The following is a 19,871-nucleotide window of genomic DNA, read 5'->3' as shown; positions in this document are numbered from 1 at the left end:
GCTCTGATCCAGCAATAAATCCATCATTACTTCATGGAATTGGCACACTCCCCACGTATCTCTCTTGGACCACACCCTCTGGCCCGCAGAATATTATCTAGGGGTCTCAACTAGAGATCCTGTAGTAAATAGGGAGAGTTATTACCGTAACGCTAGAGAAGGTGGACCTGCCTATGCCCTAGGGTGGGATATTCTGGGCTTGGATAAATTAAGACGACGTAAATAAATGTAAACTACAATGCCAATGCTTCCAGACAGCATTTCCTCTCAAGGGAAAAAAGCAGACTCAAAACCACCCCTCTGAAGATGCCTCTCTTTGGAACTGTAAAGTTACAGTTAAGATCATCTGCCGGACCCCACCTACGTCGGGCTCGCTCGCTCAGCTCTAAGGTACCACGCCGCTCCTGCGCAGGTTGTAGGCTCCACCCTCCTCGGCTACTTCCGGCCTTCACCGAACGCCCTCAACGCGCTTGCGCCGTTATGATAGGCCTCTCGGGTAGAAGAAATCTGAGCTCTGCCGCTTTGGAACCGCCCCCGCCTCTTCATCGCCCCGCCCACGCTTTAACCGGCCCCTCCCGAAATCTCGCGAGGTTAGGTGCGCGTCCGTATTTTGCGGGCAACTGACTCTCAGCTGCTGTAATTGCTGCTGCGGGAGAAATTGGAGCTGCTGTCGTCGGCGCGCCCGCCCTCCCCCACAGAGAGCCACCGCCTCTTCTCTCGCTCTCCTTGTACACCTATCGCCGGGAGCGGCGACTGCAACTGTCCGTGGACCTACCGCCGCCTTCTCAGGCTGCCGCTCGGCCGGTCATTCCCGCAGCCCGGCAGCTGACGGCGGCCCCTGCCCCTCGTCGGCTCCTCTCTCTAGATCGTCTCCCCGGTCCCTGTCCTCGCCCGGGACCCACCACCCCACGGTCTCGCCGGAGCGGAGGACGACGAGGAGGAGACGAAAGTCACCCTCCCTCCAGGCGGCGCCGGCCCCCTCACCCGCGGGTGTGTCCTATAAATGGCGTCGGAAAGCGACACCGAGGAATTCTTTGATGCCTCTGAAGATGTGCACCTGGGGGGCGGCTACCCTGTGGGGTAAGTAACTGGAGCTATGGCCCAGAAGCCGCGCGCTCCAGTCCCCGGGCTTCCCCGGTGCCTTCCTCCGGCACCACTCCCAGGTCCCGCTGTGTCTGCCACCGCTGCTCCTGTGTCTCACTCGGGCACTTCAGAGGGAGTCGGGGGAGGGGGAATCGCCCACCTCGGCCAAACCCCCGCCTTTCTCTGGTGAGCGGCCCCTGGGGCTAAGGATCCCCTCTCTCGTCTGGTCCAGCTTTCTTCGAGGTGGGACAGCTTACGTGCCCGAGGGCCGGCGATTTGTATTTGTGGGGTTTCTGCGCTTTACATTCGAAACATCCGTTTTGGCCCTGGGGACCACAGATTAAAGGAGCAGTAACAGGACAAATTGCATTTCCCATGGGTTTTTTTCTTTTGCCGCTAACTTACCTGTTCGTTTCAGAGGTAGCTGTAACTATCTGCCGTCCTCGTCGTTGCACCGAAAGAAAAGGAGCGGGGGAATGGTTGGGTATTTTACTTGGGAAAGTCCTCTTTCCCAAGAGAAAGCTGAAGAGAAAGCTGATGTACTGTAGATCAACAGTGTTTAATTAAAATAGCACCTTACGGTGAGGCAAAGGAAATCAAAGACAAGGTCCTTACCATTAAGGGAGAATGCCGTCTTAAAAGTAGCTGGACTCCGTTCTGCATAACCAACTACAGAGATACAAACAAGTGCTGAGTAATCTGGTGGTTGGAAGGAGAGCCACAGCTTTGTGTTATTTATCTAATTCTGCAAGATGTTTTAGTGATGATTCGAATGAGAGATTCTGCGTAAGGAAGCGCAGTAGTTGGAATGTTTCGCTTGACTGGGACTTCTACTTACCCACTCCTCCACTTTTCAAAGTTGAAACAGGATTTAAAGCTATTTTGCCGAACTCTTCTACCGACTTGTGTGGAAGTAGAGGCAGTGAAATATATTTTCATGCTGTAAGAACTTAAGAATTGGTAAAATTTGAATGTTAATGTAAGTAGACAGTAATATGGTTACAAGAGTTCCACTGCCTTCAATTCCCACACTTACCCCCTGGAAGAAATACCGTGTTCGATGGAAATAAAATTTATCTGTACTTTCTAGAAATCATTCTAAAGCCTAATATATTTTATATATAACATACACCGAAAAAGTTGGGACAGCAAAATCAGAAAGAAATGTACATTCGTGGATCGCAGATGTGTTTCCACCAATCTCCTATCACTATTATGAGATTTTTGGGTGGCAGTGACCAGTCTTGAGGTGGTACTGAGTCTCCAAGTTCAGTATCTGAAACGAGTTCATAGCTAGGTGGTATAGGATTGAAAATACTTTTGAATTTCCAAGTAGATTGGATTCCCTTGAAATTAAATTTTGTTTTCCCTCAAAGTAATGAACTGTTGAACTGTCGATTTAGGTTAAATGACATACCTAATGGTTTAATGCTTTTGAGTGTGCGTATGTGGAGTGGGGGAAGGAAATAACTATATGATCTTAATCAGTTTAGAAATATGTGAATATTGTTCCTTTTCAATGAATGAAACATTTAATTTTGAAGGACAGTTATATCAGGAGTGTATATTGTCTAGCCTAGAACCTGGCACAGAGAAAGAACCCAAATGTCCATTCCCTTCCTTTTTTCTTGGAATTAAAAAATTTAACTTCACACAGTGGTTACTTTGTGAGGAAGTATGCAGAACTTGGAGCTGTTTAACTTATTTAAACTCAATGAGTCATTTTGATAGAATTGATAGAATCACTTCTTGCTTCTTGGGATAATAGAGCTTCTCAGGCACTTTGATCCTTTGCTATTAGGTGAAAAGTAAAAACGTCTCTCCCATGGGACCCAGCCTTCTAATTTTAACTCTGACCTCTCCAACCTCTCCAAATACTAATGGTGTTGAGCTCTATGGGTAAAGCTTTAGAGTCAGTCTGTGAATTTCATGGCTCCATTCTGTATTAGTTGGGGGAGGGGGTTGGAAGAGAATTAGATTCATCTAGAGAATTGCATCTGAAAAGAATTAGCAGTACTGGGAGGACTGAAAAAGTTGGCATCATTAACATTTCCTCTGTCCTTTGTGACTGCTTTTGTCTTTTGCATAAGGTACCATAAGGTACCGTGAAGAGAAAGGCAGTGAGTAATCTTAATTTGTGGAAACAGGTGGTATCACTAGATAACTGGTCATCAGAAGTATCTTCTGTCCCTTGATAATGAATCGGAGTGGCACACCATACAAACTCTGAGAGGTTAACAGACTGAGTTTGCAAACTTTAATAAATGTTCCTTGCTGTTGGGTGTGCCACAGTACACAGATCATTTCATCAAATTGTAGTAAACGGAAGGGCAAGTGAGAGTTCTCATATGTTTTGTTAATCAGAATCCAAATACACAATCCTTTGTGTTTCCTGAAATTTATTTATTTCTTCTGTTCCCCTCCATTGGTGTCTTCAGCTTTGTTGTTCTACTCTTTGAAAGTTCAAAATCAGCCCAGTTTTTTAATAGAAAGACTTGATTCCAGTACAGCCTACTTTTCCACAGTGGCAGATCTCCAGTCTCCCAGTTTTGCAATATTACCATGTTAATTTTTTTTTAATTTTTAAAAAGATTTTAATTTATTATTTATTTGAGAGAGAGAGCACAAGCAGGGGGGTGTGTTGTGGGGGAAGAAAGAGAGAAGCAGGCTTCCCACTGAGCAGGGAGCCTGAAGGGAGACTCGATTCCAGGACCCTGGGATCATGACCTCAGCTGAAGGCAGAGGCTTAAATGGCTGAGCCACCCAGGCGCCCCTTGTACCACATTTATAATGCTTTATTTTGATTTGTATTTTGGGTCGGATTTCCTTGTTTTCTCCATTTTTACCTATGAGGAGCCTTTGGCTCAGAGAGGTTAATGAATTGGCCTAAGAGACACAGTTTGTAAGTGACAGAACTGGGATTTGAAGCCAGTTCTTCAGATTCCTCATCCGGTATTTTTTTTTCCAGTACATTATAGCTGTCCCACACTGTGTGTATGCATTTGTGTGTAGAGATTCCGGAGTAAAATGCTTTAGGACCAGTTTGCTGAATTGAACTGATAATTTCTGTATATAAATTATTGTGAAAATCGAAGCCTAGGGACTTGTCCAAGGTGCCACAGCAAATTAATGGCAATTAGAACCAGAATTCAGGTCAGTTTCAGTCTAGCATTCTTTTTGCTACTATGCTGTCTTTTGATAAAGCAGGAAAGGGAGGAGGAAGTGTGGTATAATAGAAAAAAGCCCTGCATTCTGAGTCATTTCATTTCTTCATCTTTAAATTGAGATTACACTGAGAACTCTTCTTAATTCTAAAAGTTTCTCATCGTGTTGAGGTTTAATAGTGTGCTTTTACTGATAAGCTTTTGTTCTTGGGAAATCTTTCCATTTGTTTTTTTTTTAATATTTTGTTTATTTGACAGAGAGAGAGAGACAGGGAGAGAGGGAACACAAGCAGGGGGAGTGCGAGGGGGGAGAAGCAGGTTTCCCGCTGAGCAGGGAACCCAATGTGGGACTCAAACCCAGGACCCTAGGATCATGACCTGAGCCGAAGGCCGATGCTTAATGACTGAGCCACCCAGGCGTGCCCCTATTTTCTTAAAGTTTTTGAAAAAATATTTTATTTATTTAAGAGAGAGAGAGAACGCACAAGCAGTGGGAGCGGGAGCCAGAGAAGCAGGCTCTCCTCTGAGCAAGGAGCCAGATTCGGGGCTCCATACCAGGACCCCGGGATCATGACCTGAGCTGAACGCAGCCATTTAGCGGACTGAGCCACTCGGGCACCCTTTTTTTAGTTTTCAGTTTAACAAATCTGATACTATTTAGTACATGATTCAGGACCCATAGACTTTATTTTTTGTTATTTTAAGATCAATAGATTTTATTTTATTTAAAATTTTTTTTAAAGATTTTTTATTTATTTGACAGAGAGAAATCACAAGTAGGCAGAGAGAGAGGGGAGGAAGCAGGCTCCCTGCGGAGCAGAGAGCCCGACATGGGGCTCGATCCCAGGATCCTGGGATCATGACCTGAGCCAAAAAGGCAGAGGCTTTAACCCACTGAGCCACCCAGGCGCCCCTATTTAAAAATTTTTTAAAAAGATTTTGTTTGAGAGAGAGAGCGTGCATGTGCAAGAAGGGAGAGGAGCAGAGGGAGAGGGGAAGCAGACTTCCCACTGAGCAGGCAGTCCCACATAGAGACCAGATCCCAGGACCCTGAGATGGTGACCTAAGCCAAAGTCAGGTGTTTAACCACCCAGGTGCTCCCAGACCCATAGATTTTTAAATTAAATGTTTACTGGGTGAATTATATATGAGATGAATGCTCCTCCTATTTTGTGTGAATTATACATACACATACTAAAGGCTGGCAGTGAGAACATGTTATAAAAATGAATGTGACATTTTGAGCAGTCTTTATTTTTTTAGTGGCAACCAAAATATTTTTGAGGCCTTGAAAGGATGGATAGAATGGTAACATTTTTATTTTAATGGAACACAAGCAGGGGGAGTGGGAGAGGGAGAAGCAGGCTTCCCACTGAGCAGGAAGCTTGATGAGGGGCTCCGTCCCAGGAGCCTGGGATCATGACCTGAGCCAAAGGCAGGCACTTGACGGCTGAGCCACCCAGGAACCCCTGATGGCAACATTTTTAGAAAGGAAAGGATCAGAGATCATTCAGTCCAACCGTCCCATTTAACTGAAAGAGAAACCTAGGCTCAGAGAGGGGAAGTCAACACATTGCTGATTAATGGCAGACTTGAAACTGGAACCCAAGTCTCCTGATTCCTCATTTATACCATGCTGCCTTTTCTCTGGAAGGAGGGAAGTATTGATAGCTATTCCTGCTCTAGGTTATTGGCACTTAACCTGTTAGTGGGGCTCTGTTTGTTTATTTTTTTTCTTTCTTCTTTTTTTTTTCCTGTTAGTGGGGATCTTAAGGTGGTCTTCTATCCAACGTGATTCTGTTTTGTTGCTGTCAGAGGACATGGACTGTTCTGTCTAGGGTTCTAACTTTTGCTCACTAATTTTCTCCGAATCAGGATGGTGGCAGAATAGTTGATCTAAGAACAGTGATTATTATCTAGCTCAGTTTCAGGAGTCTATAATTAGTATGAACCCCACTTTTTTTTTTTTAAGTAGGCTCCATGCCCAACATGGGGGCTTGAACTCAAGACCCTGAGATCAAGAGTTGCATGCTCTCCCAACTGAGCCAGCCAGGCGCCCCACTAGTCTATCGTAACGGGTGAAATCTTGATTTTCAAGTCAAGAGAACCGAGATCAGACTGTCCTGAAGAATTGTTCAATCTGAAAACAAAAAGTTGCATAGCCGCCTCTGTTGAAAATGTAGCTTCTCACTTTCTTAGGCATTAGAAAGATTTCCCTCTGAAGTGAAAATTGATACAAGTTTGAATTTAAAAAACGTTTGTGCAAATGGGTTACTTTAAGAATGTTTACTTCAAATGGCTGTTCAGGGGTTGGATTTAATCAGATTATATTTATAAATCCTGGATTATTGTTGATTGCTTTTGGCTTTGTGGATTGATAGAAATACATTTGTAAAAGCTGTTTATCACACCCACATAACATCATGTTGAAGTGAAGGGAACCTACATATAAGGTAAATTCAGGCTCTAAATTTAGTGTCCTCCAACTGTCAATTGGTGACTCATGGAGACAGGACAGTCGTTATTAGTATGGCAATTTGGGGGGTTCTCAATTTGAATCCATACAAACTCCTATAAACTAAAAATTTTACTCTGTTCTTGTGATAACCTACTGCATAAAATAGAGTAGATAAAATTTGATTTTGGGGGGTACCCAGGTGGCTCAGTGGGTTAAGCCTCTGCCTTCAGCTCGGGTCGTTATCCCAGGGTCCTGGGATCAGCCCCATATCGGGCTCTCTGCTCAGCGGGGAGCCTGCTTCCCCCTCTTTCTCTGCCTGCCTCTCTGCCTACTTGTGATCTCTCTGTCAAATAAATAAATAAAATCTTTAAAAAATTTTTGATTTTTGGAATGTATTTAGTTTTAGGATGTTGACAGTTCAGTGGTGGACCTACAGAACAGAAAGAAGTTTGTAATTGTTGGTATTTGAGACTTACTGTGTAACCTTTACATTACACAGCCATCCATGTGTTCTCTACATTATTTTAACTTTGAAAAAGTCAGGTGAATTTGCCAGGCAAGCCCCTTAAAGACGCTGTTTGTTTCCCCCTCATACTGGGCTGCAGTTCTAGTAATCACTTCCTGGGATAGTGTAGGTGGAGGATGGGTTTGGTTGGTGGGGGTGTGGTGATGGAGGTAGAGGTGGTGGAGGTAGGCCCAGCAGCCACCATGGAGACCAGGTTATAAGGCTGCTTCTTGGAGTGTAGATAACTGAGATAAAACAAAGCACACCATTTAGTATTGTTTTAGATTCACACCTACACAGTGTGAATTAAAAAATCCTTTTTGTAAGAGATTAAGAGCCCACAAAGAATAACTCAAAATTTAAAGTAACAAAAATTAATAGGTACTTTAGGATGTTCTCCTGATAACTAACTTGATAAATAACCTACATTCTGTTTTTCTACCCAGAGCTAAACTAATTTCTACAGACTTTCACAAGGCCTGTTCTTTTTTAGCTGTGGGATACTAATGAGCTAAACAGCTAAACCTTTAATTGGGTGCTTTCCTTACTCTTCAGAGCAGAAGCCCATTCTCTTCTTTCAAACCGAGTGGTCTTTGTGTTATTTTGTCATCTTGTGATTGAAAATTGAGGAAAGAAGCACATGAAACATAATGTGGGTCTCATACCTGATGGCAACCCCAGTGTTTTTCCCAAGTCAGTATACAAATTTACCTTGGTTACCCTAGCAACCAGCCTATCAGTTATTCTTCCAGCTCCTTTGCCTTGTCTCAGATACTGGGATTACCATATAATCAGGTTCTGCTAAAGCTCTTCAGTTTTTAGCATTTTATTACCAGCTGCAGCTGTCCCGCAGTTTACAGTTTGGCATTCCATCAGGGTCAGTTAGTTTTAAGTCCACAAAACCTTTTTGTCTCCCAATATTTTAAGCATACAGAATTTAACAAGAAAGCATTTAGGCAACAGTTCCTCACTCTCATGTTCCCAGTTCCATTGTTAGTCCTTGTCCTTGTCACGGACATCCAGTGGCCATCCTTTTGTAATATCAGCTAGAGTAAGTTTCAAGATCAAGAGTGGCCATGTAAGAAATAGTATTTGCAAATGTGATTTTTAGACTAAGTATCATCAGAAACTAGCTCAAGTGATTTAAAAGCCACCTTGATTCATCCGCAGCTACCAAATAAGTAATCTGGCTTATAACAAAAATAATTTCTGTAGGTTATAGAAAGAATGGCCCTTAGATTAATTCATTCTAATTTGAGAAGATTGTTTAGATATGTAATAGGAAAGGTTATCTTTCTTTTTCAGCCTTTGAATAAACAGGAAAGGTAAAGACTGACTGTGGGTCATTATCATGAGCCTTCCTATTTACTTGACAAGCACATTTTTTATTTCTTAAAAACCTCAGAATTCATATACATACATTAGTTTTGAATTATAAATGTTTACTTGTCTTGCTAAAAATAAGAATATTGAAGGGCCATCTGGATGGCTTTGTTGTTTGTAGAGGGTGTGACTCTTGATCTCAGGGTCATGAGTTCAAGCCCCACATTGTGTAGAGTTTATTTTAGAAAAAAAAAGGATATTGAAATATTTAGGATTTATAAATGGTTGGTTTATGTATTAGTGTTTGTGTTACTGTTTGTCTTTGGTGCTAATGCTTGTTAATACTGTATGGTGTAGTAGTGACTTCTAAATATGCACAATTAATCTCTTGGGTTACCTGAATTGGACATGGTTAATCTGCTAATGATTTAGCTAATACTGGTATCTGTTTCCGTATATAAGTAATGTCAATTTAAAAATCAAAGTAGGGGAACACCTGGGTGGCTCAGTCGGCTAAGCTGCTGCCTTGGGCTCAGGTCATGATCCCTGGGTCCTGGGATCGAGTCCCACATCAGGCTCCTTGCTCAGTGGGGAGCCTGCTTCTCTCTCTCTGCCTCTGCCTGCTCGTGCTCTCGCTCTCTCTCTGACAAATAAATAAAATCTTTAAAAAAAATCAAAGTAGAATTTCAGTCTTAGGATTTTTTTTTTTACTTTTCAAAACATGTTTATCTTGTTAAACTAGAAAATTACATACTAGGATTGTAAATTTGTGAAATGATTACATCTTCCTGGTTTGAATTTTTGTTGAAATCATGATTTGAATGTCTTCATTTTAGGACTGGTTTATCTTAATCAAAACTGTGGTTGAAGTCTGATAATTCTCCAAGGAGAACTTTATTTTAGTTGCACAGATAGATTTAGGGTCAGTAGAAGTTTTACTTTCTCCACAGGGCCCTAATCCTGAACATTGTTTTATAGAAAGCGGGGTGGGGGGGGTGGGGGGTGGAATGGGGAGGAAGATAAATTGTTGTGTTGTGTTGTGTTGTGTTGTGTTTTGTTTTAGAAGTGTGAAGAGGGTGCCTGGGTGGCTCAGGTTGTGGTCGCAGGGTTCTGGGATCGAGCCCCAAATTGAATCCAGTCGAGAATCAGGCTCCCTGCTCAGCGAGAAGCCTGCTTCTCCCTCTCCCATTCCTCCTGCTTGTGTTCCCTCTCTCTGTCTCTCTCTCTCTGTCTAATAAATAAATAAAGTCTTTAAAAGTATATAAATAGGGGTGCCTGGGTGGCTCAGTGGGTTAAGTCTCTGCCTTCGGCTCAGGTCATGATCTCAGGGTCCTGGGATCGAGCCCCACATGGGGCTCTCTGCTCAGCAGGGAGCCTGCTTCCCCCCTCTCTCTCTGCCTACTTGTGATCTCTCTCTCTCTCTCTCTGTCAAAAAAAAGTATATAAATAAAAGCATGAAGCATAAAATTTTTGGAACTTCTGACTGAAAACCTTAACAATATTTTCTAGTAGGCAGCCTGTATAGAGCAAGCCATTCCTGTGTAAAACCTACCTGAGCACTACTAATTGTCATAGACCGATCCAGTGCAAACTAATTGTACTGTGGGCATTCTTTTGAACCCCACAGGTCAGACTTTCTAGAGAACCAATAAATAGAATGTAGAGCTGTATTCAAACCCACTTTCTCAGAAGCAAGCATTCTGGTTACTAAGTAGGTTCATGAGAAGAGGTAGGAGTGTTTTGTTTTGTTTTTCCTGGCATTGCTCTTGAACTGGAAAAATTAGCCATGGATGAATTTAATATCAATAGTTCTCTTTTAAATTTGTTCCTGAAAGTGTGTTAAATTGGGAGACTGAGGGAATCATCTTTCTGGTTATTAGCAGTACTATTAATTGTGTTTTTATTTATTTTTAAAAATTGATTTATTAATAAACATATAATGTATTATTAGCCCCAGGTGTACAGATCTGTGAATTGATATTTATTTATTTTTAAAAAGATTTTTTTAAAATGTGCTTATCTACTCGTGTCAAACTGAAAATGTCAGGTTGTTTGAACATTACTCCAGCCCCAGTCTCACCCCTTTTACCCCCATCTTTCTCCTTTGCTTACCCAATGTCATTAATACAGAGATTCACTACATATAATAACTTAGTGTCCCTTAGGATGGAAAAGGGGCCCTGATGGCTGAAATATAGTGGGTGGGTCTTTGGGAAGAGGTAGAGAAAGATTAATTAAATAGGGTATAGTGAATGTGTTGGTAAGTGGGATAGGTTAGCATCACAGGTTGGGTAGATTTATTGGATTAGTGGAAGATAGGTGAACGGAGTGAATAAATAGGTAGTTTGATAAAACTAGGACATTTGTGAGTGAAAGTGAGTAGTTTGTCAATATTTTGCAATTGGTATTTTATCTTTATTGGGTTGGCTTTAGAGATTACAGCTAATGACTGAGATCAGTTTTTTTTCCCTTTAGGTGAACTTTACTATCCCTATTTTGTTTCAGGTCATAGCTCTTGGCTATTGACTTTTAACCTTTGCCTTATTTCCCAGCACAGAGAGATGTCTACAGCCGCTGTGTAGTAGCAACAAAGGGTTTAGATGGTGATAGGGATGGTGAGTAGGCATGCTCTGTGGTGTTCCACTTCTTTTCCCATTTTCTTCTACTTTTGAACTTCCTGGTTCCCTCAAATCTGCACTCCCACCCCCACCCCAGTTCCTTTAAGAGCAAAGAGGGAGGAAAAAGAGGGGGCTGAGGCAAGGACAGTGGTTTGGATTTATGGAACCTTTGTAATTTGAGGACATTCGCTGTACTCAGCGAATATTAAATGTTAACAGTGAAGCCTTGGGAGGTGTTGCCAGTTATCCTGTAGTCCTATCAATTTCTTGTTTTCAACTTTTTCTTCCAGTGATGAATGGGTTCATAATAAGAACCCGTAGTAAGAATATAGCCCTACGTGTTGTTACATGTAAAGAATGATGGTATACCATCAACCAGTGTTGGTCATTACTTTACAAGGTACTTCTTTAGTCTCCTTATCTCTTCTGATTTCTTGCAGCTCCGTGAGACAAAAGGACAATTTTTGTGAGATAGGCAGGACAATTATTATGCTAATTTTTGCAAATAATACTCACCTGGGGTAGATTAAGGCCAGCCAGCAGAAGTGGAACTTCACTACTTTGTGATAATTAGGTGATGGTTTTGAATGAAGTTCTAAAACATTAGATCTCACGGCTCCTGGGTGGCTCAATTGGTTAAGCATCTGTCTTCGGCTCAGGCCATGATCCCAGGGACCTGGGATTGAGTCTTGGCGTCAAGCTCCGAGCATCGCAGGGAGCCTGCTTCTTCTGCCTCTGCCTTCCTCTCTTTCTCTCTGTCTGTCTCTCATGAATAAATACATAAAATCTAAAAAAAAAAAAAAAAGATTAGGTCTCTCCTTATTTTGCTTTTCTAAACTATAAACATTTGTGATGTCATTTTTTTTTAAGATTTCATTTATTTATGTGGCAGAGAGAGATCACAAGTAGGCCAAGAGGCAGGCAGAGAGAGAGGAGGAAGCAGGCTCCCTGCTGAGCAGAGGGGCTGGATCCCAGGACCCCCAAGACCATGACCCAAGCCGAAGACAGAGGCTTTAACCCACTAAGCCACCCAGGCGCCCATCATGTCATGTTTTAAATGTGAATTATTAGAATGATGAGACTAACTCTTCTACCATTTGGGTGTGTATAATTTATTGTTTAAAACAATAAAAGCAGGGGCGCCTGGGTGTCTCAGTGGGTTAAGCTGCTGCCTTCGGCTCAGGTCATGATCTCAGGGTCCTGGGATCGAGTCCCGTGTCGGGCTCTCTGCTCAGCGGGGAGCCTGGTTCCCTCTCTATCTCTGTCCCTGCCTCTCCATCTACTTGTGATTTCTCTCTGTCAAATAAATAAATAAAATCTTTAATAAAAACAATAAAAAGCAGTATTTTTAAAAAAGATTTTATTAGAGAGAGAGAGAAAGAGAGTGCACACGCACACACAAGCAGGGGGAGTGGCAGGCAGAGGGAGAGAAAGAAGCAGGCTCCAGGCTGAGCAGAGCCTAGACCTGAGCCAAAGGCAGATGTTTAACCTACCGTGCCACCCAGGCTCCCCTAAAAAAGGAGTATTTTTAATGTTCTTTTCAAACTTTGACGGAATTAATTATGGTACAGTAGCTAGGTCAGAAAATGACCTTGCTACTGCAAGAGCTGGAATTCCAGATACTGCAAAGTACATTTCTTAGGGTATGTTCTTTGTTCCTAAGGGAAAACCCCTCAAGATCTGAGCCACTGCTGATGGGGCTTCTGTGCCGCATCAAAGAAGTCTTAATCCTAGATTTTTTCCCCCCGTATTTGTTTTATAGCTTGTTGTCAGTTGTTTACTTAGACCACAGTTGGGGGGGCGGGGGTTAGGGCTTTTGTTTTTTGTTTTTTAGTATAACTGATTCATATTTTTGGCTACAAGCCACTAATTGGAAACACAATGCTTCTTTTTTTCCCCTACCCCTTCAGAGGTGTTTTCTAGCAGTCACAATGAATGCATGTGGTAGTTATTAATTTTTTCCACCTAATCAAACCCCTGTTGGCTGTCAAATTAATGGGGAAAATGCATTCCTCGTAGCTAAGTAATTAGAAAAATAACATTATCAGTAATTACTATTTAAGATCTAAATAAGATTGAATAACCATTTTTATGATAAATAATAAACTTGCCACTCAGAATGTTATTTTAAAGATTTTATTTATTTATTTGAGAAAGAGAGAGAGAGAGCACGTGAGGGGCAGAGGGAGAAGCCAGCTCTCTGCAGAGCAGGAAGCTGGATGCGGGACTCGATCCCATCCCAGGACTCGAGGCAGTCGCTTAACCAACTGAACCACCCAGGCGCTCCCACTCAGAATGTTTATGTAGGTAAGCATTCTAGGTGATTCGATATTTTTCTAGAGAATTATCAAGTCTTTAATACATATTTCATTAAAGAATGCAAAAGTAGAAATTCAAATACATAAAGCATAGTAATCAAATTTATAAAATAAAATGCTTACTATTAAATGTACTGAAATCTGATCATTTTTCTATTATTCATGATATGGGTGGAGAACATGAATAATTAAAAACTAGCAGTTACACCAATGCCTCAGTTCACTCATTAGTTTACAACCTCCTTTCCCATCAACCTTTTATCACAGATAGCAGTAGATTTTTAAAAAATCAAAAACAAAATAAATGGTTTCGTTTGATTTTTGTCCCTCTGCCCATCTTTGGTGATAAGCAGTAAACTCAGAGAAAAGTGAAGAATCTCAAAGTCTGAATAAACCTGTTCACTGATCATAGAATTGATTTATGTAAAACTTTTTAAAGGAGTGATTGTGACAGATTTTTTTTAAGATTTTATTTATTTATTTGACACAGAGATAGAGAAAGAGCACAAGTAGGCAGAGCATCAGGGGCAGAGGGAGGAGAAGCAGGCTCTCCACTGAGCAGGAAGTCTGACGCAGGGTTCATTCCCAGTATCCTGGGATCATGACCTGAGCCGAAGGCAGACTCCTAACGGACTGAGCCAGTCAGGTGCTTCATGAGAGATTCTTTAAAGCTCTAATTTTTATATAGGGTGACCTTAGATGTTATAGGGATTTACTTTTTTTTTTTAAAGTAAGCTCTGCCCAACATGGGACTTTTATTAGAGAGAGAGAGAAAGACCGAGGATCAAGAGTCGCCTGCTCCACTGACGAAGCCAGACAGGCACCCCTGGCATTTACTTTTTAAGATTAGTACACTACTGGATGTTTTAGATAACTTACAAAATCATATTAGCACATTAACTTGCTAAAGCTTTTGATATAACCTGTAGACCAACCTCTTGTTTACTTTTTAAAAAGTAGGTTGCAGAGTGATTTAGCATGACTGCATTAGTAATGACTTCTCTAGGCAGTCAAAAATTTAGTTACCTGTTTCTGTTATGGTTTTACTAAAAATTACTTGAAATCATTAAGAGATGTGATTTTATCTAACCCACTCTGACAAATTGGGACATTGTGAGATAGATGCCCTCTCCTTGAATTACTGTTTTAATGTGGGTATTTATTGAAAGTCTGTAAATGTGCAAAGTAGAATGTTTTGAGTTTAGAATTCTTGAGTAGGCCCAGGGAGTGGATATATTTTTCTGTTATTTTTGTCAGTAAATAGATTATCAAGATGTTCTTTCAGGAATATGGCATAAAACGACATGGATTATGTAAATTAGTTTTGAAAAATCAGGTTGTCATTTTAGAAAAAATACATATCATTAAGGATCTACTTTAAGTTTGTAATTACTTCACGTGACTATATTTATATTTATGAAGTTTTCTTTTATTACAGATTATTTATAAATGTAGCCACAAAAATACACTTTGGAAAAACAGCCATTGTGCCAAATTTTTTTCACTATCTATTCCCATTTATATCATGGATAAAATAGTTATATTAGGTATTTTAGATATATTCTACTTCTTCACTTTCATCGTATTTAAAACTTAAAATGGTCTTTCAAAGAATAATAGAAATAATAATTCACATCTCGAAGATTCAGTTAATTCCCTATTTGATAATTATAACTATATTCTTGGCTTTTGTTAATGTTAATAAATCAGTGTTGCCATGTATCTAGGGAAATATGAGTCCTATTTTCAACTGCTTAGTTAAAACATGCCATTATAGATTGTACTAGGAAAATTGACTCATTTGTGATTGCCTAACATTTTTTTTTTCTGCTATTCCTAGACTTTTCCGGTTGGGATTTTCACTTTTGGTAGCAGCCAACTTCAAATAGAGCTGTGAGAATGGGTGTGGTACTGTCACAAATTATTTTTTTTATCTTTACAAATGATTCGATTTTGAAAGGCCAGCAAATAATTTTCTCTTAGATCTCATTTCTTTAGTTCGAGTACTGTTATTAGTTGAAGGTGTTCTTTGACTTACCACTTTCTGTGGATGATTTTATTGCTTCATATTTGATTAGTAAAACTTACCATAAGAATCTGCCTGGGCAGCTGGGTGGCTCAGTAGGTTGGATGTCTGACTCTTGATTTTGGCCTGGGTCATGATCTCAGGGTTGTGGGATTGGGCCCCGCATTGGGCTCCACACTCAACGTGGAATCTGCTTGTCCCTCTTTCTCTGCTCCTCCCCAAGTGCGCTCACATGCGTGCTCCATCTCTCAAATAAATATTTTAAAAGTCTTTTTAAAAATGTGACTAATAAAATCAGTGTATATACCTCAAGTCCAATGAATAATACTGCACACCAAATTTTATTTATTTATTTTTAAGATTTTATTTATTTGACGGAGATCACAAGTAGGTGGAGAGGCAGGCTGAGAGAGAGAGAGAGAGGAGGAAGCAGGCTCCCTCCTAAGCAGAGAACCCAATATGGGGCTTGATCCCAGGACCCTGGTATCATGACCTGAGCCAAAGGCAGAGGCTTAGCCCACTGAGCCACCTAGGCACCCCTATTTATTTATTTTTTAAGATTTTATTTATTTGACACAGAGAGAGACAGAGGGAGAGGGAACACAACCAGGGGCTAGGGGAAAGGGAGAAGCAGGCTTTCCGCTGAGCAGGGAGCCCGATGCAGGCCTTGATCCCAGGACCCTGGGATCATGACCTGAGTCCAAGGCAGATGCTTAACCAACTGAGGCACCCAGTCACCCGCCCCCCCCTTTAAGATTTTATTTATAGAGCAAGATTTAAAAGATAAAACTATATCTTATCTAAATTTGAACTGTTTTCAATTTTTGTTCAACCCTGGGTTTTTGTTTTTGTCTTTGGCTTTCTGTTTGATGTTCTTTTCCTGCCTGACCTAAGTGGGGAGAAAATCTTCATGTCAAGGTTTTCTGATCACCAGAACGCTTCTGATTCCTAATTTAGACTTAGCCACTTGGGTGTTGGTCTTAGTTTACCATCATATCTTCCTGTTTCAGCTTACTGGTTTTTAGAAAGCAAAACTGTTTAATACCTGTTTACTTGAATGACTTGGTAAGGCCTTATCTATGCTCATATCCTATTCACCTCAGGGACCTTAGAATCCCAGCACCCACTTTGTACAGGCCAGCTGTTCTTTGTTCTGCTTGATTCAATTCCCTGAAAAACTGCTTAAGCTCATTTTACTTTTATATTTTCCTGATGGCAAAGGCAAAAAGAAGAGGAGGATAAAAACAAGATTAAGCTATAGGGTAATTCTCTGTTAAGCCGTTGGTAGTCACCTTCTTATAAGAAAAATGTTCTTATGTCCCAGCTTTGTTCCAGTTGATTCACTCTATATTCCTTCTTCCATGTCATTGCTGCTTTTTACCCCTTTAGGACTCTGCCAGGAATTTTGCAAGCTGACAAGAGGCTTCTTCAGAGCCAACCACCTTTTTTTTTTTTCCTCAGAGCCTAGAAAAAGGTGCATCCTCTTACTGACAGAAAAAGACTTTGTTCATCCATTTTTCTTTGTGTTGCAAAATTGTTTTGGTATATTCTTTTCATCTAGTATAGTATAAAGTCTGGAAATGTGAATGTTAAGTATGAGATTGCTTTTAATATTTTGTGTGCTTTAGGAAGTGGATCTTTGAGTTCCTAGTTGTTTAGTTGACTATGAACCAGGTGGCAAATGTAGGTTTAGTTTGCACTCTCCTTCCTTCCTATTGTCAGAAGGCTTACAGATTGTGTTTGTTTGCTTTTCAGATAACCCTCAGGTAAGAGGTAGAGGAACAGCAAGCCCAAAGGCATGATCTGTAACTAAAGGATGAGAAACTAGAGGTAGGGTGGTTTGTGGGATCTGGTTTTTTGAAACCACAGAAATGCAGTATTCTTTTCTAAAACAGACTTAAGCACTTGCACCATGATTTTAAGGCCTGATTACCATAAAGCCATAGCATGTGAGTGATGAAGATTTAAGTTTAAAATTGGAAAGGTGGGGCGCCTAGGTGACTCAGTGGGTTAAAGCCTCTGCCTTCGGCTCAGGTCATAATCCCAGGTTCCTGGGATTGAGAGCCCGCATCAGGCTCTCTGCTCCTCAGGGAGCTGCTTCCCTTCCCCTCTTTGCCTGCCTCTCTGCCTACTTGTGGTCTCTGTCTGTCAAATAAATAAAGTCTTTCAAAAAAAAATTGGAAAAGGTGATCCAGTGATTGCCTGGAGAGAAACCACTTGCTGAAGCTCTGAAAAACCAAGACTCCTATCTATAATCACACAGGTCAATACCTGATTTCAAAACGTGGGTTTTGCAGTAAGCCAGGCAAAACAGTACATGCAACTAGCTTCTATTTGGGGAATTTAATCTATAAAGGTTCTTAATACACACTTGTATTGATTGCCATTCAAATCTAGGAGCTATTAGTGCTTGTGGTTGTGGAAGGATTTTGAGATTATGTAATGACAGACTTGGGAAGCAAATCCTTCATATTGCAGAAGACTGCAAAAAAAATTTTTTGGTTGACAAATAATGTATCTGAAATATTTCTAGTATCCTTTTTATAAAATGAAGAGTATCCTGGGGTGCCTGGGTAGCTCAGTGGGTTAAAGCCTCTGCCTTCAAATTCAGCTCAGGTCATGATCCCAGGGTCCTGGGATCAAGCCCCGCATCGGGTTCTCTGCTTGGTGGGGAGCCTGCTTCCCCCCCGCTCTCTCTGCCTGCTTCTCTGCCTACTTGTGATCTTGGTCTGTCAAATAAATAGGTAAAATCTTTTTTTAAAAAATGAAGAGTGTCCTAAAAAGATATTGTATATATAATAATTGAATCTCCCCTCTTTTTTTTAAAGATTTTATTTATTTGGGAGAGAGAGAGAGAGAGGGCATGAACAGGAGGAAGCTGCAGAGGGAGAAGCAGATTCCCTGCAGATGCCTAAGGGATTGAGCCACCCAGGTGCCCTGAGAGAATCTTCAGCAGGCTCCATGCCCAGCACCGAGCCCAAGCAGGGCTTAATCTCACAAACCTGAGATCACGACCTGGGCCAAAATCAAGAGTCGGACACTTAACTAACTGAGCCATTCAGGTGCCCCTTATTTATTTATTTTTAAGGGTTTTAGTTATTTAAATAATCTTTATACCCAATTGTGGGGCTTGAACTCAAAACCCCAAGATCAAGAGTCATATGCTCCACCTACTTAGCCATCTAGGTGCCACTTGGATCTCTTTTAAATGACAACATAATTTTAATTGATACTGATCTAGAAAGTTGGCTCTTGATGTTTATTTGAACTATATAGGTTAACCTCACTTTGAACATGTTGACTGAGAACAGCTTCAAAATGATATAAATATCTTTAAATAATGGTTATAAGTCAATTTGCATATCTAGAGGTTTTATCAATTTGTTACAGTAGCCCTCTTGTTTTTTTATTTATTTTTTGATTTTTGGGGAAGGGGATAATCTAAGCCAAAATAATTAAGCTATTAATATGCCTTCGTACTCTTTGCTGAGCACTTTTGAAAAACGTACTTAACTACATATATACAGTAGTATTTGCTTTTGGGCATATGCACTGAATGCATTGTGGGAAAGCTTTAAATTCACACATGTGCAAGGTTTTTTTTTTTTTTCTTTTTTTCTGGTCAGTGAACACTATTGAATACTTCAATGAATATTTATGCAATGATAGTGACCATTCAATTCCTCCCACTTTTTCCCTTTACCACACACTAACAGATCATAGGATTAGTTGTCCACTTAATTAACTTGGGTGTGGAGTAGAGTCACCAAATAAAATATAGGACTGCCAGTGAAATTCCAGTTTTAGGTCAATATACCAAAAATGTATTTGTTATTTATCTGAAATTGGACTTTAACTGGACAGCCTATATTTGTAGTTGCTAAATCTGGCAGCGCTTGGTGGGAGAGAAGCAGAAGATGACTGGTGGTTATGGGCACAGTTGTGAGATTTAAATACAACTAGAGTATGCAATGATAAAGGTAGCCTTCACTCTAACAGGAATACTAAAATTTTTGAGTGCAGTGTTTAATTTTGAGTCCAACACTTTTTTCTTTGGAAGTGCATTGTGAAAACAAAGCTCAGAAACAACAATGTATTGTTTAGGGATACCTTACTTTTTTTTTAAGATTTTGTTTATTTACTTGACAGAGAGAGATCACAAGCAGGCAGAGAGGTGGCAGAGAGGGAGAGGGAAGCAGGCTCCCCACTGAGCAGAGAGCCTGATGCGGGGCTCAATCCCAGGACTCTGGGATCATGACCCGAGCGGAAGGCAGAGGCTTAACCCACTGAGCCACCCAGTCGCCCCGATACCTTACATTTTTAAATGATAAAGTAAGGGAACAATAAATCAAATCTGGGCTAGTGGTTTCCTCAGA

General features: G+C 40.8%; 1 protein-coding gene across 2 annotated transcripts in view; it reads left to right on the top strand.

Annotated features, from left to right (window-relative positions):
- The first annotated feature begins 620 nt into the window (after nucleotides 1–620).
- Nucleotides 621–19,871, top strand: part of WDR44 (WD repeat domain 44) — an 88,937-nt gene continuing 69,686 nt past the window's right edge. For both annotated transcript variants that reach the window (XM_044235863.1, XM_044235862.1), the window contains exon 1: nucleotides 621–1,080. In XM_044235863.1, coding sequence (XP_044091798.1) covers nucleotides 1,004–1,080 — 77 coding nt within the window. In that variant the 5' untranslated portion in view covers nucleotides 621–1,003. The remainder of the gene's footprint in view (nucleotides 1,081–19,871) is intronic.

The sequence above is a fragment of the Neovison vison genome, chromosome X, assembly GCF_020171115.1.
Source record: "Neovison vison isolate M4711 chromosome X, ASM_NN_V1, whole genome shotgun sequence".
In the NCBI taxonomy this organism is placed as follows: domain Eukaryota; kingdom Metazoa; phylum Chordata; class Mammalia; order Carnivora; family Mustelidae; genus Neogale; species Neogale vison.
The sequence above is the reverse complement of the archived record's forward strand: the minus strand, read 5'-3'. Positions and strand labels throughout refer to the sequence as shown.